At 41.5% G+C, this 23,263-nt stretch overlaps 1 protein-coding gene across 1 annotated transcript in view; it reads left to right on the top strand.

The window, feature by feature from the left end:
* The first annotated feature begins 1,917 nt into the window (after nt 1-1,917).
* rassf5 (Ras association domain family member 5) overlaps nt 1,918-23,263 on the top strand; it is a 99,637-nt gene continuing 78,291 nt past the window's right edge. The window contains exon 1 of the mRNA XM_072278951.1: nt 1,918-2,400. Coding sequence (XP_072135052.1) covers nt 1,944-2,400 — 457 coding nt within the window. The 5' untranslated portion in view covers nt 1,918-1,943. The remainder of the gene's footprint in view (nt 2,401-23,263) is intronic.

The raw sequence follows: 23,263 nt of genomic DNA on the forward strand, positions 1-23,263 counted from the left end.
GCTTCTTCCCCTCCACCATCAGATTTCTGAACAGGCAATGAACTACCTCACTATATTTGCTCTTCCTGCACTACATATTTCATTACATTTTTATATATATTTCTTATTGTAATTTATAGTATTTATATGTATTGCACTGTTCTGCTGCTGCAAAACAGTGGCACGGTTGCTTAGTGGTTAGCACAATGCTTTCCTGACAGGTGACATGGGTTCAATTCCCAACACTGCCTATAAGGAGTTTGTACCATCTCCCCGTGACTGCATGGGTTTCCTCCGGGTGCTCTGGTTTCCTCCCACAGTCCAAAGACATATTTGTAGGTTGGTTAATTGATCATTGTAAATTGTCCCGTGATTAAGCTAGGGTTAAATCGGAATTGCTGGGCAGTGTGGCTCAAAGGGCCAGAAATGCCTATTAGTCGTAGTCGTAGTCATTATTTATTGATCCCAAGGGAAATTGGCTATTCGTGTGGAATCCCAATAAATAAATAAATCAAACAAATTTCACGTATTAAACCTGATGCTAAACCTAATTCTGATTCTGACTTGCCTTTGACTGTTCTCCCACTCTCTGTTGGCCGCAAGATACGGGCACTAGAGAAGACATTGTGGAGTTTTATCGAGTGAATGGGGAAATACATCACATGTTTCAAATTGAAAGAAGTTCCCTATAAATGTGGAGTATTTTCAAGAAAAGAATGACCAGCAAGATGGGGGTTTCCCAGTGTGAGAGAAGAAGATGGTTGAAAGGGAATGTACCTGTAAATAGAAATCAAAGTGACGCTTCTTAACAACGCCTTACACAGTTTGTGCACGGCAACCACAGCAATCTGTAGGTGCAGGGTGGTGGAGCAAGAAATACAAGTAATCTGCTGGAAGAACTCAGCGGGTCGAGCAGTGTTTGGACAGGCAAAGGGATGATCGAAATTTTTGGGGAAAGCCCTTGCACCAACAAGTGTAGAGTGAAGATAGCCTGTATAAAGGCGTAAAAGATGATTGGCGGAACCAGGTGTGAGCAGAGGAAGTGGTTGATGGACAGACGGAGCCAGGGGATTGCTGTGACAGAGGCTGATGGTGATTTGTGGAGACAGACAGGGGGTGAGAACAGAAAGGGAAAAAAAGTGTCTTGTCAGAATGGATGGAGTGAGGAGGGTGAGAGTGAGTTTTGCGGGAATGGAGTGGGGTGAGGGTCAGGAGGGCGACAGTGAGTTTTGTGGGAATGGAGTGGGGTGAGTTTTGTGGGAACGGAGAGAGTGAGTTTTGAGGGAGTGGAGGGAGTGAGGAGAGTGACAGTGAGTTTTGTGGGAAGGGAGGGGGTCAGGAGGGTGACAGTGAGTTTTGTGGGAATAGAGTGGGGTGAGTTTTGAGGGAGTGGAGGGAGTGAGGAGGGTGACAGTGAGTTTTGCGGGAATGGGGGGGGGTGAGGAGGATGACAGTGAGTCTTATGGGAAGGGAGGGCGAGTTTTGTGGGAATGGAGGGTGAGGGCCTGTTTGTAAGAATGAAGGGGGTCAGAAGAGTGTGTCTGTCGGAGTGAATAGTGTATGAGTGATTAGACTGAGGGTCTGTCTGTGGCAATGGGGCAGAGTGAAGGCGAGTAGAGTGATGAGAGGGAAGAGAGTAGGAGTGAGTGGAGTACAGAGGCAGTGAGGAGGGTGAGTGATTTCTCAAAGAAGAAGAGAGTGAGGAAAGTGAAGAAGCGCCTCTAACAGAGAGGACGAAAGCTCCGGACAGTGACGCGGGGTTGTGGGCGGGGAGGAGGCGGGATCAGAGCCACACGCGATTGGTGGCACCGGGGCTGTGGGGCGGGGAAGGCGGCTTCGCGGACTGCTGATTGGCTAACTCGGGGCGGGCGGGGCGGGGGACGCGGCACGCGCGGCGAGGGTGTTTAAAGGACCGCAGCCGCGGCGCGTGGCCGGCAGTCGCCGCCAGCGGGTCCGGTTGTTGGATGATCCGGGGCCCGGTGACCATCCCCACAATAACAACAATGCCGACGGTCTCTGCCTCGCAGCCGCCGCCTCTGCTCAGCGCCCACCTCAGCCACCCCCTCACCGGGCACCAGGGACCAGGGTGCCTGCGGTCCAGGCCCGGGGCATCGGTGGGGTTGTCGGCCGAGCAGCTGATCCTCCGCTGCGCTGCCCTGAAGCCGGGCAGCTGCGGCCCCAGGTCGCCACCGGCCCGGGCAGGGGGAGCCGGAGCAGCGGGGGCGCAGGCTTGGCGGGTCCGGCTGAAGGTCGGCGCCCAGCGGCCGCGGGATGTCCGCACCATCTTCCAGCAGGCCGAGGACCCGCGGGTGCCGGAGGAGAAGGGCGAGGGGCACCGCTTCGGGCCGTGTACCTTGCACACCTGGTGCGACCTGTGCGGCCAAACCATCAGACCGGACGGGACGAGCGTCCGCTGCCACAGTGAGTCCGTGTCACAGCGCGCCGGGACAGGACAGGTGCCCGGACTACCGGGGAGGCTGGGCAATTTGGGTGTAAATGACCGTGGCCGACCCTACCGCAAGTGGTTCTGCGCTTCTGACCCTGTCAGGGTGTAGTGCACTCGAGCAAGGATCCATTGGGGATCGCAGTGAACCCGGGGGGGGGGGATCCATTGGTACCGGAGTGTACCGAGCGTGAATTCTTTTGCTTTCGTAGTTTGCCCGAGTGGGGATTGCAACTACTCAGGTGCACCACAGCGGCACACAGTGATAACTGACCGTGCGCAATTGATGATGGCCAAGTATTCAGCCCCGAGGGTCAGTGCATCCTACTCGGCGCTCTAGTTGCGTTTTGTTTATGACGATTGGCCCGAGCTCCCTGCGCATCAACAGTTGAGTGAAATCTTTGGGGAGGTGGGAGATCGCTAATGCTAGAGTCTGCAGGAACTCTGCGGTGGGGAGGGAGAGGAATTACGACTCGATCAGAAACGTCAGTAATTGCTCCGCGCCTCTTCCCTCCACGAATGTTGCTGGACCAGTTGCGTTCCTTCAGCAGTTTGTGATTTTTTTTGGTGCGATACTGTGTTTGGGGTGTGTAGTTCTGGACTAACGACAGTACCTTCTCACGTCACAATCTGTGCTCGTGCTTTTCTGTAAACGTTTACCGTTTTAAATTGCTACGTGTTATTTTCAAACGTTATAACAAACGACATGATCCTCGATGTTGAGTAATTGCCTGAGAAAGAACAGACGATGTGCGTCCTACAGCTGGTCTGGCGGCGACGGAGAAGACGAGTTATATTGATGAAAGGTGGCTGTTCCGAAAGAAAGCGTTGTTAGTCTCCACTTGTGTATCGTGACCCTCTGACCATGTCCGACATGTTCTGTTTTCATAGAGTTACACAGCACGGCAGCAGACCCTTCGGCCCAACTCGTTCCTGCTGGCCAAGCTGCCCATTTATGCTAATCCAGTTTGCCCGTCAGGGGCTCCCAACTTTTTTTAATGCCATAGACCCCTACCATTAACCGAGGGGTCCGAGGACCCCAGGGTGGGAACATCTGCTCTAAACCTTTCTTATTTGTTCTGGAGGAACTCAGCAGGTCAGGCAGCATCCGATAAGAAGAAACAGTCGATATTCCGGGGGAGACCCTTCATTGCTTTGAAACATCCAGTGTTTGTTCGCCCCCATTGATGCTGCCTAACCTGTTGAGTTCCTCCAGCATTTTGTGTGTGCTACCGTGGATGTCCAGCATCTGCAGAATATCTTGTATCCTATCCATGTACCCCTCCGAGCTCTTTTAAATGTTGCAATTGTTATCTACCTCAACCACCTACTCTAGCAGCTTGTTCTATTTACAGAGCTGAGAATCTTGCCCCTCAGCTGTAACTTCAGATTTCCAATACTATATCTGTAACATTAGACCTGTTTATTTTAAAGGGGTTATTTTGACAGCAAATGGTTTAAGGTTTTGAAATATGTGTGTGTATTAGACATAAGACATAGGAAGAACAGAATTATTCACTGTTTACTTTTTGAGCCAACCACTCCTGAGAAAGGCCATTAGCACTGCCACCTCACTTAATGCTGTCCCACAGTGCTGATTCATTAAAGTGCTATTGATCCAATAACTTGTCTAAACATCACAGGAGCATGCCTCACAAACCCCCTATTGCATTTATATATATTTTAAAAAAGCTCTCTTGGCCAGCAAATATCTGAGGCCTTTGCTGGTCAGGGAAGCTTATCTCCAATACCAGTAAATTCAGTTAATAACCTGTAGCTCAAATGAAACATTGGACGAAGATGATGGTAAAACTACTGAATGACTGTGATTGCTCACCCAGTTCACGGATGCCTTTCAGAAGGTGAAATCTTTCATCCTCATCTGGCCAGGGCAGTTTGAGATTCTGGATTCACTGGCATGTTGAACTCTGAAATGGGTACTCAGTTTAGGGATAACTAGAAATCAGCAATAAATGTTCACCTTCCCAGGCATGCCCGGGTCTTGGAAAATGCACAAATAATGCTGCTTATTGTGCTGTTGAATGTTCTGCGGCAGAACATTGTGCACTAAATTGGGGAAACAAGTGACAAAATGTGTGTGATAATGTACCATGTTATTTAGACTTACTCGGTATATAGTTGAAGGCAGGGAAAATGCTGATTACACTGTTAATTGTCGTTTGGCTTTCGGAGCTGCTGCTGCCTGAGGTTGTTTTATTCATAGAATTGCCCATGAAATAGAGCGGTGTGTGTGTGTTTGTATACATCTAGGCATATGGATGTACTGTATATATGTACAGCCAAACTGTGCAGCGCTGATCTTGACGTGATTACCAATAATTATAAAGCTCTAGTATGCCAACATCTGTCAACGTATGTTGTAACAGTTAGATTGTCAGCTGTTCCAAAGAATGCCTTCTGAGATTGGTAACTCTATAACATTACTGAAGCTTACAGCAATTTATTTAGTGCCTTTAATGTAGTAAAAATCCCATGGCAGTTCAGAGGATTGCTGTCAAGCAAAATTGGCTTTATAAAGAATCACTAGACCAAAGCTCTTAAGTTTTAATGAGAATCATTAAGGGGGTAAGAGAGATGATGAAGTCTGGAAAAGGGATTCGAACCTAGGAATGGAAGAGTCTATGGAAGGTGGTGGATACTGCCCAGTCCATCACAGGCAAAGTCCTCCTCACCATTGAGCACATTAATGAGAGGAATTGCCACAAGAAAGCATCACCCGTCATCAAGGAGCCCCACTATTCAAGCCATGCTGTCTTCTCAATCCTACCATCATGCCAGAGGTACTGTATAGGAACCTTAGCTCCCACACCACCAGATTCAGGAACAGTTGTTACTCTACAACCAATAGGCTCCTGAAACAGTGTGGATAATTGCACTTGCCTCAACACTGAACTGATTCCACAACCTATGCACTTGTCTTCAAAGACCCTATAACTCGTGTTCTCAGTATTATTTGTTTATTTTTTTTATTTACACAATTTGTCATCTTTTACACATTGGATGTTTGTCAGTCTTTGTTTATGTATAGTTTAACATTAATTCTTTAGTATTTCCTTATTTTCCTGTAAATGCCTACAAGAAAATGAATCCCAAGCTAGCATACGGTGACATATACACACTTTACTAATAAATTTACTTTGAACTTTGACTGAAGCATGGGTAGATGAAAGGCGCGGTTGTTAGTGGTAACTTTGATAAAGAAATGCTACCACCCAACAGAATTTGTAGGGTTGGAAAAGGTTGCGACAATCATGAGGAATGAGAGCAAAGGACATTTGAACATGAGGATGTTAACTTTAAAGCCAAATGCACCCGGACTGGGTGCCGTTGGTAGCTGGTGAGAGCTGTTGGTGCAAGGTGGGCACAGCAGAGTTTTGTTTTTTGCACCAACTGGAAGATAGCAGTCTGACCAAGACATGGAGTCAAAACAAGGTTGTCCAGTTTAGGAAATTTGGGTACAGTTTTGGTCACCCTGTTAGAAGAAAGACATTGACGAGCTGGGAAGCAATTGAGGAGGGCATTTCCAGAATGAGGTGGCCTAAGTTGTAGGGAAAGGTTGGCTCTCTATTCCCTGAAGAGCAGGAGGTATGTCCTCATACAGCCATGACAGCATACTGGTTAGTGTGATACTATTACATTTTGGGGAGTCAGAGTTCAATCCCAGTGTCCCCTGTAAGGAATTTGTACATCCTCCCTGTGGAACACATGGGCTTCCTCCAGGTGCTCCGGTTTCATCCCACATTCCAAAGGTGTGCCAGTTGGCAGGTTGGCAGGTTAATTGGTCATTGTAAATAGTGATTGGGCTAGGGTTGCTGGCATTGCGGCTCGAACGGCTATTCTGTGTCATATTTCCAAATAAAAATCAGGAGGGGTATTAATAAGGGTTGGAGAGTCCAAAACTAGAGGACACAGATAGAAAATAAGATGGGAAAGATTTCAGAGACCAAAGAAGTAATTTCATCAAACAGAGGGTAGTAAGTATCTGGAATGAACCACCAGAGAATGTGATTGAGGCTGGTAGAATTGCAACATTTAAGAGGCATTTGGATAGGTACATGTAGGGTGGGGCTTGGAGAGATATGGGCCAAGCAGGGCCAATTGAGACTAGCAGGGACGATGCTGTGGTCAGCATGGACCAGTTTCTGTGTTGTACTACTCAGTGATTCTATGAGCATTGGCGTAGAATTTAATTGTGGTGTACACACTCTTGCTTGGACATACACTTTTCAAAAGTAAATTGAATTGAGAAAAGAAGGTATTGTCATTTCCCAAGCTGAAATCCATTTGGGAAGTTACAGAGTTTTAGTTTTTGAGGAGCATATGGACAACCAACTTTGCACAAGTACCTGTATAATTTGCAGAGTTTTCAAGTCACCACATCTGGAGTAATACTCAAGCTGTCTGCCAGATGTGTCCTATTGCATGTTCGAGTTTGGCAAGAGTTCTGCATATTTTAGTTTGTAGAATGCAGATATGCTGATGGGAAAGGTACTTTACTAATATATAAAATGTTTAATTCTCATGGAGTATTTAACAGCCAGTTAGTAAATATTCTTTGTGAGAAATCTACTGTGATATTGGATTCCAGTTATGTTAGTGAAACTTGTGAAAGTTTGAAGCTCCCCTTGGTTGAATGAGATAATTGTTACTGTTACAGTTGCTGAGGTTAGGGGTGCTTTTTTCTGAAATATTATTGTTCATAATCCTGATTAGAATACACTCTTTGGTTTAATTCACGCAACTACATTTGGTTTAATGAAAAATGAATATAGTCATTTTGTATAGTTACCAACTTTAAAAAGTGCAAAAAGTCATGTATGTTGTGAATTGCATTTATTAAGTCAATGTTATCTTAAAGGCAGGTTGTCAGAGTTCAGTGCTTGTGCTTTTTTCAAAAAAAACTACTAAACTGACAATTTCACATCAATGAGAAAGTAGATTTGATCTATTCTTTTATTGGTTATCTGCCACTGAAACTGGAACTGATGATTTCATCAATGTAGCATAAAAAATGTAGCACCGCTTTATTGCAACATTATGATATCCTAATCCTTTCTGGTTATTAGTAATCAACTGGCTTTACGCATTTATATAATCATTCCAATCAGTACTGATGTTAAATGGTCAGTTAGTACCATTTATCAAAATATTATCTCACTTGAATGCTAAAGCTTCCATAATGACCACTTCAGCTATTATCTGATAAGAGTGCTTATTAATAGCTATTGGAAACATTTATTAACTTTTATAAAACAGTTTTGGATCACATACACAAAATATTGGAGGAACTCAGCAGGTCAGGCTGCATCTATGGAGAGGAATAAACAGTTGACGCTTTAGGCTGAGACCCTTCATTAGGATTGGAAAGGAAGGGCGAAGAAGAGAAAATGGAGGAGAACCCAGAAATCTCTGCCTGAAACCGTGACTGTTTATTCCCCTCTGTAGATACTGTCTGACCAGCTGAGTTTCTCCAGCATTTTGTGTGTGTGTTGCTCAAGATTTCCGCATCTGCAGAATCTTTTGTTTAGTTTTCATTTATTTGTTTAGTGATACAGTGCGGAGTGGGCCCTTTCAGTACTCCGCTTTAGCAACATCTGACAAACCTGATTAAACCTATCCTAACCATGGGACAACTTACAATGACCAATTGTCCTATCTGGTTTGACTTCAGACTGGAGGAGGAAATCTGAGGACCTGGAGGAAACTGGCACATTCCACGGGGAGGACGTACAGAGACTCCTTACAGAGGGTGCTGGAATTGAACTCTGAACCCCAGAGCCCCCTGAGCTGTAATAGCGTTGTGCTAACTGCTGCGATACCATGTGGACTGGTTATCTCTGAATCAATGGTCTGTTTGAAAAGCATTTATAAAGAAATGCTGAATAAATGGTAAAAATGTGAATACTGTATGTCTGGTACAGTAGTGAAGTGCATAGTTTACTGGACCTGGAGTGAGTGATCTGGACCATTAGGGCAGCTGGGAATTAGAGGTTGATCTTGGTAACCAGAAGGTAGTTTTAAAAACCCATAAGATTAGATTTATTTATTTATCACATGTACATCAAAGCATATAAGGAAATGTGTCATTTGTGTTAACAACAACGCATCCGAAGATGCTTGGTGGCAGCTTGCAAGTGTCACCGCATAGTGGTCCCAATGTAGCACTGGTTTCACTAACGTAGCAAAATGATTGAAGGAAGAAACTCTGCTGTCTGTACTTGATATGGTTTGTATATGACTGTAGATCCACTAATGAGCTGGGTTTATTTTTTTTTAAACTGCTCCTCAGTTCAAGGGTAATTAAGGATGAATGACAAACACTGGCATTTTAAAAGTTATAAGTAAATTTGTTATTAAAATACATAAATGTGTTCCTTGTACTACCTTGAGATTCATTTACTTGCAGGCATTCACAGTAAATACAAAGAAACACAATTAAATCAACGAAAGACCGCACACAATATGGACAAACAACCAATATGCAAAAGATAACAAACTGCAAATAAAAAATGAAGAAATAAAGCAATAAAAATCATGTGCAAATACAAAAAGAGGACAAAACAAATAATAATAAATAAGTAAGCAATAAATCTCATATTCTTGATATGAGTCCTTGAAAATGAGTCCATAGGTTGTGGGAACAGTTCAGTGATGGGGCAAGTGGAATTGAGTGAAGTTATCCCTCTGGTTCAAGAACCTGAAGGTTGAGGGGTAATAAGACCACAAAACCATAAGATATAGGAGCAGAATTAGGCCATTCGTAGGCCCATCAAGTATGTTCCTTCAATTTATCATGGTTGATCCATTATTCCTCTCAGCCACAATCTCCTGCCCTCTCCCCGTATCCCTTCATGCCTTGACCAATCAAGAATCTATCAACCTTTGCCTTAAATATTTGTAAAGACTTCCTCCACAGCTGCCTGTGGCAACGAATTCCACAGATTCACCACTTTCTGGCTAAAGAAGTTCCTCCTCATCTCTGGTCTAAAAGGATGCCCCTCTATTCTGAGGCTGTGTCCTCTGATCCTGGATTCTCCCACCATTGGAAACATCCTCTCCACATTCACTCTATCAAGGCCTTTCACTATTCGATAGGTATCAATTAGGTCACCCCTCATTATTATGAATTCTAGTGAATACCAGCCCAGAGCCATCAAACACTCTTTATATAACATGCCGTTCAATCCTGGAATCATTTTTATGAACCTCCTTTGAACCCTGTCCAGTGTCTGCACATCCTTTCTAAGATAAGGGGCCCAAAATTGCTCACAATACTCCAAGTGAGGCCTCACCAGTGCTTTATAAAGCAACGTCATTACATCCCTGCTTTTATATTCTTGTTGTCTTGGAATGAGTGCTAACATCGCATTTGCCTTCCTTACCAGAGACTCAACCTGCAAGTTAACCTTTAGGGAATCCTGCACAAGGACTCTCAAGTCCTTTTGTGCCTCCAATTCTTGTTTTTTCTCTCGATTTAGAAAATAGTCTACCCTTTTATTTCTTCTACTAAAATGTGTGACCATACACTTCCTGACACTGTATTCCAACTGCCACTTCTTTGCCTATTCTCCTAATCTGTGTAATTCCATTGGTAGCCTTTCTACTTCCTTAAAAACTACCTGTCCCTCCACCTATCTTCATATTATCTTCAAACTTTGCAACAAAGCCATCACTTCTGTCATCCAAACCATTGACATATAATGTAAAAAGAAGTGGTCCCAACACAGACCCCTATTGGACAACACTAGTCACAGGCAGCCAACCAGAAGAGGCTCCCTTTGTTCCCATTGTTAGCCTCCTGTCAAGTATCCACTACTTTATCCATGCTAGTAACTTTCCTGTAATACCGTGGGCTCTTAACATGTATGGCACCTTGTTAAAACCTTCTGAAAATCCACGTACACAACATCAAGCGATTTCCCCTTTGTCTATCCTGCTTGTTAACTGCAGTTTCTAAACCTGATAGTGTGGGTCCTGAGGCTCCTGTACCACCACCTTGATGGCAGCAGTGAGAAAAGAGCATGACCTGGATATTGGGGGCCCTTGAAGATCGATGTTGCTTTCCTGCAACTGTGCTGCATGTAAATTTGCTCAAAAGGCACTAATGTGAGACTTAGATTGTTCAAGTTGTTTTTCAGTTACTTAAATTTGAAGGAAGACAAGCCCCAGAATGAATAACATTTATTTTCAAGACTACTAATAAACTGGTCCTGGTCCTGGTCCCTGAGACAGGAAGTGCTAACAGTGGGTACAAAGGATTAAATGGACAAAGTCAACAATTGTCTAGAAATTGAAGATAAGCAGGTTGACGTTGAAAGCTGCCAACATTTTTCTCCTTGCACCACTCTTAGTTAATTTGACCCAGGCAAACTGGCAAGTGTATTGTTTTTTTTGTTGTCCTGGAAATTACAGGACATATTCCTGTTATAATATTTATCAGACACATTTTGTTTTGTCTTTGGTTCTCTTCTGATACGAGTTTAAGTATCTGGTATAAAGTTGGCCAGCCCTCAGGCCAATGAAATTCTAAGCCTTACAAGTGAATGTTTCAACACTGGATAAGCATTGAAACTATAACTGTAGCACACACTTGCAATGTATCTCAACATTTAGCAAAATGTATGGCCCTTAATAAGTACTTCTACTGCAATTAACTTGTGAAGATGCTCAATATATCATCACTTCCAGAATCACCTTAATGTATTTAAAAAAAAAACACTGTGAGATGGCTAAGTTCAATTAGTGACGACCACTATACTGTATTAAGGAAAAATTAGTTTTAAAAAACTGTCATTTGAGGGATAATAACCAACATTCATTGTTGGTGTTCATAGATTCTTGTAGCTTTCAACAATTTAAATGTGTGTTTAAAATATTATACTCAGTAGCAAAAGCTATTAATGTATTCATAAATTTTATGCTTTTTCTTTACCTAGTTGTTATCAATAAAGTAGGTGACCTACCTGTCGCTACTGGTGTTTAGGGCAGCAGTGAAGGTCCTCCATCTCTGGCAGTGTTCAGGGCTTCCTTCATTGTGCCAGTAGCTGAGTTTTCACTACTGTCAGTCATGCAAGTCCCAGGTTGAGACTTGGAATACTGTCGCACACAGATGTAGGAAGGTTCTTCATTGCTGTTTCCATAACAGTTTTGTTTAGCCAGTTGGGGTTGTTAGCCCTGAACTGAATCACTGAACCTGGAGGGGCGGTGGACCATTCTTGGTCATGGGTGACCTCAAAACCCTACGGCAAGGTTGTGGTCTGCTTGGAGGAATGCAAGTGAAGTTATCGGATTATTATATAAATATTTTGGCTCATTAATATTCTTCAGGGAAGGACTCTATATTCAAGAGGAATTGAAAATTGGCAATAAATATTGGATTTTCCAAAGACGCTTGCGTTTTGTGAAGGAATTGGAAACCCCCGGGGAAAGTGGATTTATGATCATTGGGCTTTGAGTGAGTGTACCATACCTAGTGAATAATTTTAATAATATTATGTTTGTGATGGGATGAGAGAGCTTTGAGGCCGTGGCTAATGTCAAATTGTTTTATATGCCTTGCTGGCTCTCTTGACCTAATCTGAATAGCAAGATGTAAAATGAAAAATTAATTTATTTTCAAGTGATACTGGAGGAACCAGATAAATGTAGAAGAATGAAAGCTATTTGAGTATTTGGTCTAGGAGCCAAACTCTGGCCATGAGCCTTTATCCTACTACTCAAGCATGCAGCATTAATAACTTACTCTGCTATATCATTCTGATATACTACTTCTGGCCTCTAACATTTAAAATGAGAGAGGTCTAATCTAGCAAATCGGATGTCTTTGGGAGCATTACTACACACTGCATTCCATATTGGCTCTCATTTATGTACAACATGCACTATAGGACTCGTCTGACCACAGTGAGTTGACAGCATTTGCAAATAACATTACAAGTTCAGTGGAATCTGTGGTATCACATTTTACAAAAGGGCAAACGACCTGTTTATCGGTCCCATCAATATGAAATCTATTGCCAGCAGTAGTGCAGTCATTAGGTATCAAGTAGGCGATCAGGTTTATAAGATTAGAAAAAGTTTAAATGAAATTTATTATCAAAGTCACCATATACAAACCTAAGGTTCATTTTCTTGCAGGCATTCACAGTAGGGCAAAGAAATACAATAGAATCAATTAGAAACTACACACAAAGACTGATAAGCAACTAGTGTGCAAAGAAGACAAACAAAGACTTTTATTCCATTCTGTGTTGCACTGAGGCTGTGTCCTGCACTGGCTGCTGCAGTCTTCGTGTCTGAGGGTTCACTTTCATTCTAAATGGCTTTTGCTTACATTTATTTCTTGCTGCACTTTGGATGTTTGTCGGTCACTTTTTATGGGTTCTTTGTTTTGTGGTTCTCTGTAAGGAGATGAATGTCATGGTTGTATAACATATACATACTTTGATAATAAATGTACTTTGAAGTACAAAAATAAATAATAATTATGAATAAGTAAATAAAAAACAAATACTGAGAACATGAATTGTAGAATCCTTGAAAGTGAGACCATAGATTGTGAAATCGGTTCAGAGTTATGATGAGTGAAGTTATCCATACTGCTTTAAGAGCCTAATGGTTGAAGAATAACAACTGTTCCTAAACCAGCTGGTGTGGGTCCTAAGGCTAAGAAATTTAAGGAGAAGGAGGATTTATACTTTATTGTTGCCAACCAATTGATACTAGAACATACATCATCACAGCGATATTTGATTCTGCGCTTCCCGCTCCCTGGATTACAAATCGATGGTAAATATAATTTAAATTTTTAATAAATCATAAATAGAAAATAGAAAAATGGGAAGTAAGGTAGTGCAAAAAAAAAATGAGAGGCAGCTCTGAATATTTGGAGGGTACGGCCCAGATCTGGGTCAGGATCCGTTCAGCAGTCTTATCGCAGTTGGAAAGAAGCTGTTCCCAAATCTGGCCATACAAGTCTTCAAGCTCCTGAGCCTTCTCCCGGAGGGAAGAGGGACAAAAAGTGTGTTGGCTGGGTGGGTCGTGTCCTTGATTATCCTGGCAGCACTGCTCTGACAGCGTGTGGTGTAAAGTGAGTCCAAGGACGGAAGATTGGTTTGTGTGATGTGCTGCGCCGTGTTCGCGATCTTCTGCAGCTTCTTTCGGTCTTGGACATGGACAACTTCCATACCAGATTGTGATGCACCCTAGAAGAATGCTTTCTACAGTGCATCTATAAAAATTAGTGAGGGTTTTAGGGGACAGGCCAGATTTCTTTAGTTTTCTCAGGAAGTAAAGGCGTGGGGATTTGTGTCTATGTCAACCAAGTATTGATGTTGGATGAATTTTTCTTACCTGCTCTTGGCCCATAGGTTTATCTCTCCTTGTCAGCTCATCCACTGCTCTTTCAAGCAGTGAATTTAAATCCAACCTGCAACCTCTTTGTTCAGATCAATTCTAAGCCACATTCTAGGATTACCAACTGTTGATTAGTCTATACTTTGTAGTTCGGGACTGCTTGTGATATGGGAGTTGTTTGGATCGGATGAGATGATGAGTGCATGGACACAAGGGAGAATGTTGTATACCCCAGTCCCCTGCACTTTATCGCCACCTGTATTGCTGCCATCTCGAGGCTGCCGTAGGGAGTACTCTTTAAATAGTAGCAATGGAAATGATGAAGCAGCTGTGAATGTCTCGTACATTTGCCTTTTTATGTCATTTCCCATTGATGTCTGTAAGCAGTTTGTATGTTGTCCCTGTGAATGCATGGGTTTCCTTGGCATGCTTCCGTTTCCTCCCACATTCCAAAGATGTACAGGTTAATAGGCCACATGGGTGTATTTGGATGACATGGACTTGTTGGGCTGGAAGGGCCCGTTGTTGGCCTGTACATAATCTGTAAAATAAAAGAAAGTATCATATGTTATCTGTAGTAAACAATGGTCTCTTGTCAAATTCTGCAAATGAGGATGTCAAATAGAACCCTATAACAAGATCTTTCTTCACTTGCATGTTAGAGATTTAATTGAATCAAAGTAAGTGCTGTAAATGGTTCCATGGTCTGTATAATAAACAGCAGGCTGTCAGGCGTTAAAATTCAAGCACACTCCTATAAGGCGGATGAAATTAATATTTTATGCATATTGTGACAAACTTGCTGTATTTTGTATACATAAAAGTACAATATAAAATAAATATAATTAAGAAATGTATTATGTTCTGAAGGCTATAAATTCTAGTGTAATGATATTTTTGACCTTTTGCTTGTGAGGTTTATGGTTTTGTGCAAACCCCTGTTGGCAAGACACAGTTGATTATCATTTAAGTTATACTTCATCTCCTCTGCAAGTTGAACCAACCCATCCTCATACAACAATCCTGCCATCCCAAGAATCAGTTTGGTGACTAGAGCTACATACAATATTCCAGGTGCAGCCTCACCAATACTCTGCACAAGCATCCTTCAACCGACCCTCTCATCTACTATAATTAAGCTAATTTTGTATCCAATTAGCCAACTTCCCTTGGATTCTATGAGTCTTTTGCCTTCTGGACAAACCTGGCCTTAACAAATGTCTTACTAAAGCCCATGTAGACAGCACTCACAGTGCCCTCTTTTCATCAGTCTTCTTAGTTGTCTCAGAAAACGCAAACAAATTTGTGAGACATGATTTCTCCCAAACAAAGCTGTGCTGTACACCCTTGGGCAGCCCTTGCTTTTCCAAATGTACATAAATATTGTCCCTTGGAATTTTTACACCATCATAGGGAAACATAAGGATGCAATCAATTTCTGAGTCAAGCTAAGAGTTGTTCATGGGTTAGCTTGGGCAACTTGGACAACAACTATCTTTCATTGAAATAAATCCTTGCAGAACTAACTTCCACTCTTCAGTATGAAGTTCAGAATCTGAAATGTTAGAACTATGCATTAGGGTTAAGGTTAGACAAAGTGGCCTCTCTGAAAAACATTTCAAAGAACAAGATGGTAGGCACACCTGAAAGACAACAGGAAATGAAGCACTCTCTGGAATGTCTGTTGGCATCAACAATTAATTATTCTGTCTTAATAACTTCAAGTGAAGATGAGCAGATGTTTCATGATCATAAAATTGATGCAGCAAGCTAGAGTCATCACCGCAAATGTTTCTGTCTTGGAAGCAAGACTCAAACTTCTATGCAATTTGGAAAAATCTGGACCTGTACTTTTAAAGGCATGATTATGTAATCTATGGATCTATTTCTTTTGGAGTAATGACCCCCTTTAGAACTATGAATGATCTGTTGTCTGTGCATGTGCATCTCTGTCTCTGCCTGCAATGTGAGTACACCAGTTAAAACCATTTCACGCATGTGTATCTTTATTTTAATTGATATGTGGTTGCACAGACACGACAGATGAAATCTTCACTTCCAAAACCAGCAGACTACATTTCATTAGTCATCTTAAGCTTTACATGCGGTTCATGGTGTCCTGGTTCAGTACTTGTGTTTTACCAAATTTCTAGATAACACTTCAAAGTTGAAAGTAAAATTTATTATCTTAGTACATGTATATCACCACATACAACCCTGAGCTTCTTTTTCCTGCGGGCTTACTCAGCAAATCTATATAATGGTAACTGTAAACAGGATCAATGAAGAGCAAAAGAATAGAAAACAACAAACTGTGCAATTGCAAATATAAATAAATAGCAATAAATAATGAGAGCATGAAATAACAAGATAAAGAGTCCTGAAAGTGAGAACATTTGTTGTGGTAGCATCTCAATAGGTGAGTGTAGTTACCTCCTTTTGTTCAAGAGCCTGATGGTTGAGGGGTAGTAACTGCTCTTGAATCTGGTGGTGCCAGTCCTGAGGCTCTTGTACCTTCTATCTGATGTATGTTCCTTGCTGTATGTTCAATCATACCATGAGATTTGTTAGTGAGAGGAAAATAGTACCAAGATCCAAGACTAAAGATGAGCTGTATTATCTCTTTTCCACACCTTCTCTATCATGTGAGAGACTGTCTGCAATACTGTCATCCACAGAGCCATCTGTTTTCCAGCTTTCTGGAATAAATACTTTCTCTCAGTGTCTCAAATTCATGAATCCTCTAAAGACCAGTTCTTAGTTCTGTTGGTTTCCTATCTACATGCTGATGACACAAGGTTTACCTTTTCACCTCTGGATCTTTCCATTATATTTTTTTATATCTTATTCATGGTTGATTGATCTCCAGTGTTCTCCAGTTGCACATAAAAAAGCAAAACTGCTATCATCAGCTTGCAGCATAAATTCCATCTTCTCCCTCAGTAAATGTTTATGGCTGACTTAGGGTCTGAGCTGAAGTGAATTATCAATCTTTTCAAATTGCACTATCCATACATTTGTCCAATGAAATCCTCACTGGTTACTTACAGTATGATATTTAATTATTCTGCCTTTATTCTGGCTAGCTTCCCGTTTCTCAATTAACATAAATTTCATCTGACCAAACACTTATCATTCATTTGCCTATCATCTCTATCCTCATTGAACTACATTGGCTTCCAGTTCATAATTAGCTAAAATGTTAAATTGTCATCTTTTGTTGAAATCCTTAAATTTGGTAACTTCTCCAGCTCAAAAAGACATCCAATTCCTTCTCTTTGGCTTCTTTACAAGTCCCTTACTTCCTCGCTATCATTATTAAACCACTGCGTCATTACATTTTCCTGTCTTAAAAAAAAGTTTCTTAAAAGCCATACCCAGTAAAACACCAAAACCCTCACCATCATCGAGTACCTTTACATGGAGCACTGCCATAAGAAAGCAGCAATCTAGGTCATGCTCTCTTTTCACTTCTGCCATCAGGAAGGAGGTACAGGAGCCTTAGATTCCACACGACCAGCTCAGGAACAGTTATTACCCATCAACCTTTAGACTCTTGAACCAGTGTGGATAACTTCACTCACCTCAATTCTGAATTGACTCCACAACCTATAGACTTAGTGTTTTCAAGGACTCTATAAACTCTTGTGCTCAGAATTAATTACTTATGTATATTATTTGCACGATTTGTCTTTTGCACATTGGCTTTTAGTTTTCCAAGTCATCTGGTTTTCTTTGCCTTTTGAAATATTGTGGGAAGTATTTTTACGTTAAAGGCACCATATCAATGCAAATTGTTTGTTTATTAGGATTGCACATTTCAGAATAAAGGTGACTGATAACTGATGCACACAAGATACTGCAATTGCTGGAAATCCAGCACGTTCTTTAAGGTTGTTGTAGCTGGGAGTAGTAGTGGGATAAGCTCCTGCTACCTGTTAAATGCTCCCAATGGTGTGTGTCTCAAATGGCCTCTGACAACCCAGTCCAACTCCTGGCCTTCCCGTGTGGCTTAGCTACTAAGTCCAGCAGAACTGTTTCTACTGACGGTAGAAGGGGCAAAGAAGGGTTACTGGTGCCTTACTTGCAGTCATTTTGGGCAAATGAAGGCTGTCAGCTGTAGCTGGCAGCTCATTTAGGAGAAGGAAAACTGATTTGAAACCTCTGCTGCCTTGTAGCTATACCCATTCATGGGGAGGGCTTCGGGAGTAAACCTCCCCCCCCCCAGGTAAAATCTGGAGCTGGAGTCCCTAAGGGAGTCCATTATTGACTTCAATGCTGACTGGCAACTCCCGCGACATGGCTGTTGCCAAACTATATTGGTACCTGCTGTTCCTTTGGATTCATCAGCAGCTGCACAGAGAGGGGTAGCTTACTACATGGCCAACAGCTTGCTCCCCAGCTCATACTGCCGTGGCTTGTGTACCACGTAGACAGCTGGGACACAACATCCATAGCCAACCCCAAACAGTGGAGGGCTTCTTAACACGTACAAAGTGCTGGAGAAACTCAGTAGGTCAGCGAGTATCTATACATAGCAATAAACGATTGACATTTCGGGCTGAAACCCTTCATCAGTACTGAAAAGGAAGGGGAAGAATCCAGAATAAGAAGGTAGGGGAGGGAAAGGAGTACAAGACAGAAGATGATAGGTGAAGCCTGATGATTGTATTTTTCGTTGTGCAACTCTAATATTTCTTCGCAGTTATCTTAGCTGTTTCCTAAAATTAGCTTCTCTGTGAAAAACAAGAGTATATCCAATTTAATTTGTACCATTTGACAGGAGGCAATTTTACAGAATTATGCCCATGAACAATTATTTTAACTTTTAAAAATGTTGCCTTTAATCTCAGGTGGATTTTAAATCATTTAATCAAACCAAACTAAAAAGAGAAAGAACATTTTTAAAATTAGAAATTAACCTTAAGGAAGTAACAATCTTTATTATTCAGGGAACTGCATTACTGAAAACCAGGCATTCTGAAATTATTTTCCTAGTACAGATAAACTGAAATAAAGCAGGAATAGCTGGTGCTTTTTTTTTAGCCTTTGACTTTTAGTTTCCCATATGTGCTAGTACGTATTTAATGTAACTTGGGATTTTCCACAACACAAGTTGTTATTTCCCTAATTCTAACTTGAGTATTTTGATACAGGTTCCTTTGCTTAATGGTTGTAATGTAATCACATGTTTTACCATTTTTGTAATGAATTTGAACTTCTGCCTATAAATATAATATAAATTATAGACTTGTATGTTGTAACTCTTTACATTGAATGGAATGTTGAAATGGCGCTGTCACACACAATAAAGACAGATGATATCCAGATGTCCACAAAGTTGTAAGGAAAAGATTGTATAATCTAAGTTATATATTGTTGGCTAGCATTTGAAAGAGGAAGTTAGATTAATATGAGTAGTAATCTTTGCAAATAATTTCACTTCACGTTTTCAACTGTCACTTGAGTGTTTACCTGCTAGAAAATTTGGCATGTGATACAATGGAATAATGATAGACTGGTGCCCAGATTGATAATATAGAACATAGAACAGTATAGCACAGTACAGACCCTTTGGCCCCCAAGTTTTGCTGTCCTTTAGCCAACTCAATGTAACCCTCCTACATTACACTCCATTTTTCTTGTGTCCATGCGCCAATCTCAGAGTCTCTTAAAGGTCCCTAATGTACCTGCCTCTACCACCATCCTTAGCAGCGTGTTGCACACATCTACCACTCTGTGTTTTTAAAAAAAAAACAAAACAATTACCTTTGACTTTCCTCCAGTCACCTTAAAATTATGTCCCCTCATGTATTGGCCATTTCCACTTTGGGGGGGGAGAGAGTCTGGCTGCCACGCTATCTGACTCTTATCACCTTGTACACATCTATCAATTAGTTTAAAACAGTAATAATCGAGTAAATCGGGAATAAGAAATCTAACAGTTATAATGGTGACCATGATGGTCACATTAACTCTGGGATCAAAATCAGTTGTCCCCGAGAAGCTAGACGATTTATTAGTGAAGAAACATTGACCGCATGTATCTGTCACAGGAGAACACAAATTGCTTCCTGTTCCATGGCTTGGATAGTCTTTTCAAATTAGAATTTGCAGACAATTGACATACATAATAAGGAGGAAGATAAAAACCGGGTAGGGTCATAAGGGACATAGAGTTATACAGCACAGAAAAGGGTACTTCAGCCCATCTGGTCCACTGCAACCAAGTTCCCATCAAAGATAGTCCCATTTGCCCGTGTTTGGCATGTATCCCTCAAAACCTTATCCTATCCATGTACTGTTTAACTGTTGTTGATACACCTGCCTCAACCACTTCCTCCAGCAGATCAACCCATATATGGACCACACCCTAGGTGAAAAAATTGCCCTTCAGCTTCCAATTAAATCTCTCTTCTCAGTCTAAATTGATGACCCCTAGTTCCTGATTCCCCAACTCTGGGGAAAGGAAAAAACCTGTAGGCCTGCAGCTTACCACCTGTTGTTGTCAAGATGCTATGATCAAAGGCGACATAGTTCGTCATTTAGAGAAGTTAAATATTTTCAAATCAAATCAACACACTGATAATGTAGACTACTGCAAGTCCATTTCACTGGTTCACAGTTGAGACCAACGGCGGGGGAGCTGTGTTGTCTCGGTTGTTGCATGGACCAGGCCCTCATTCATAGCCGCCCAGGAGAGGAGATGCCAGAGGCAGTGTGGAAGGGAGTAGAGGCCTCTGTGGGCATGCTGGAATCCCTACTGGTTTGGGGCTGGCCCTTCCCATCGGTGCTGTCCAATGTTTGTGCTGCTCTTCAGTGTTTGCTCGGTTGAAGACAAGCTGGACCAGGACAGCAATCCATACACCATTAATCTACAGGCCATGCCACTCAGGGACTTGGGCTATATTATTTCTGTGTGACTGCATGTTTTTCTGTTATTGTAAATATATGTGCGGTGTGCTGTTGGTACTCACCTTGGCCACTGAGGGGGTTCTGTTTTTTTTGGCTGCATCCATATGTATGGTTGAATGGCAATTAAACTTGACCTTTTATCATAATTTGTCAAATTCATATTTGACAAATTTGCTGGAGTTCTTTGAGGATGCAGTGTCCAGAGCTAATAGAGGGGAATCAACGGAAGCCTTTGAATTTCAGAATGCATTGAGCAAGGTGGCACAAAAGAGTGGCACGCAAAATAAGAGCTCATTGAATTGACATGGATTGAAGATTTCGCAAAAGAGAGAAAGTCAGAATAAGCTGGTCTTTTTCAGGCTAGAAGGATGTGACTAATGGAATGTCCCAAGAATTACTTTTAGCAGTGTACGATTTACAATTTGTATTAATAACCTGAAGGAGGGGAGGCAGCATCTTAGGGCATTTATTAATGACATAAAAATAGTGGGCAGGCATGTGGCAACAGGATGTGTGTTGAGTGAGTGGGTAGAAACTCTGAGTTTTATGTAGTGAACTCTGGTCTAAATAAGAGAGATCTAAAGACAGATTATTATCTGAATGCAGTAAGACTGCAGATGAGCAAATGACAGAGGGATCTGGGTGTTTGTGCATGATCTGTAGCTGCAGCAAGTGGCATATTATTGGAAGTAGGTTGGAGTTTAGAAATAGGGAAGTATTGTTACAGATGCACTGGTGAGGTCTCACCTGGAATACAGTAATGCACTCTGTTTTGGTCCTCTTGCTTAAAATACTGGCGTTAGAGGTGGTCAAAACGAGATTCATTAGCCGAATTTCTGGGATGAGAGAGCTGCCTTATTATCATTGGTTAAAGATATTAGCATAATGTTCTTTAGAACTTAGAACGTGAAGTGATCTTATTAAAATGCGTAAGATCCTGAGAGGATGAGGTAAGGTAGATATCAGCATAAAAGGCACATTTCAAATGATGGGATCTATTTACAAGATTAGGGGGCAGTTATTTAAAACTGAGGCACCCAGGAATACCTTGTCACAGAGGAAGGTGACTCTCTGGAATTATATATTGTTTGCATTAACTGCACATCAATATTTAACTGTCTCACGTCAGATAATGATATTTCTTCTTTAGCTGTTGAAGTGGGAAATGCCCATTATCTCTCTTTATACTCCAGTTACAACTTGTTGTCCACTACATTCCTTCCCTTCCTTTACTTCTGCACATTTCGGGAACAGCAGTTGAGTTCTACCTGAACTCTTGTGCAATGTTGAGCCCACAAACAGCTACAGGGTTTTAAAACCGTACAAGCCTGAATGGGATGAATGAATATAACTTTGCGTTGCATGTAGAAACCATATTGCACACTGTTATGTTCTGTACATTCAAACATTTAAACAGAATACATTCTTAAAAATGTAGATCTGTTTTTGGATGGACTAAAGTATAAGTTGATTAACTGAGACAACTGCTCAGGAATTACACAATGGAAATTTTGAATCAAATGTAAAAACTTCCCTCTAAGATTTATGTATTCTGGAAAAATTTTATTAACAGAATTTTTGGCTCAGATTTAAATGCATCCCAGTGGAATAAATATATGTGAAATACAGGGAGACACTCCAGAATCAGAGAATTTTGGCTTTGGAGAAAATAGAGCTCTGGAACAAATCAAATTTTAAATACTACATTTAATAAGCTTGGCAGATGCACTATAAATTGAATAGCCACAGAGGTACCAAATGGAAATACTTTTATAAAACACCATATTAATTACTTGGAGAATGAGCCATTTGAATATGGTCAAAGAGGAATTTGATCTATTAAGGCCACTAATAATGAAATTAGTTTATAGAACAATGCATGATTCCCCCCTCTGGTTTTCAGTAAGGGCCAGAACACAGCCTGGTATAGCTAGTTGTATGACTTGAATGGTATTCAGTGTGACGGGAAAAATGCATATCAACGTATGCATATCAAACGGGAAGAGTCCTGATAAAAGGTCTCAGCCTGAAACATTGACTCATTATTACCACAGATGCTGCCTGGCCTGCAGAGTTCCTGCAGCATTATCTATATGTTACTCTGGATTTCCAGCATCTGCAGAATCTTTTGTGTTTATAAAAATGACCAGGCAGTGTTGGTAAAATTTTGAGTATAAATGACCAGGACACATTCAGGAAACAAATACAAGCCCTTTAGATGTACCATACCCATACCTGCAAATTTGCTACTGAAGGTGTATTCCTCTGACTGCAAATTGAATTAGGAATAATTCCATCCACGCAATTTGATAGCGTGGCTAAGAAGGCATATGATGTGTTGGCCTTCATTAGTTGGGGTGTTGGGTTAAAGAGTCAAGAGGTAATGTTGCTGCTTTATAAAACCATACTTGGAGTATTATGTTCAGGTCTGGTTGCCTCATTATTGGAAGGATGTGCAAGCTTTAGAGAGGCTGCAGAGGAGATAGACCAGGATGCTGCCTGGATTAGAGAGCTCATTTTATGAGGATAGGTTGAATGAGCTAGGGCTTT

This window comes from Mobula birostris, chromosome 14 (assembly GCF_030028105.1).
Source record: "Mobula birostris isolate sMobBir1 chromosome 14, sMobBir1.hap1, whole genome shotgun sequence".
In the NCBI taxonomy this organism is placed as follows: domain Eukaryota; kingdom Metazoa; phylum Chordata; class Chondrichthyes; order Myliobatiformes; family Myliobatidae; genus Mobula; species Mobula birostris.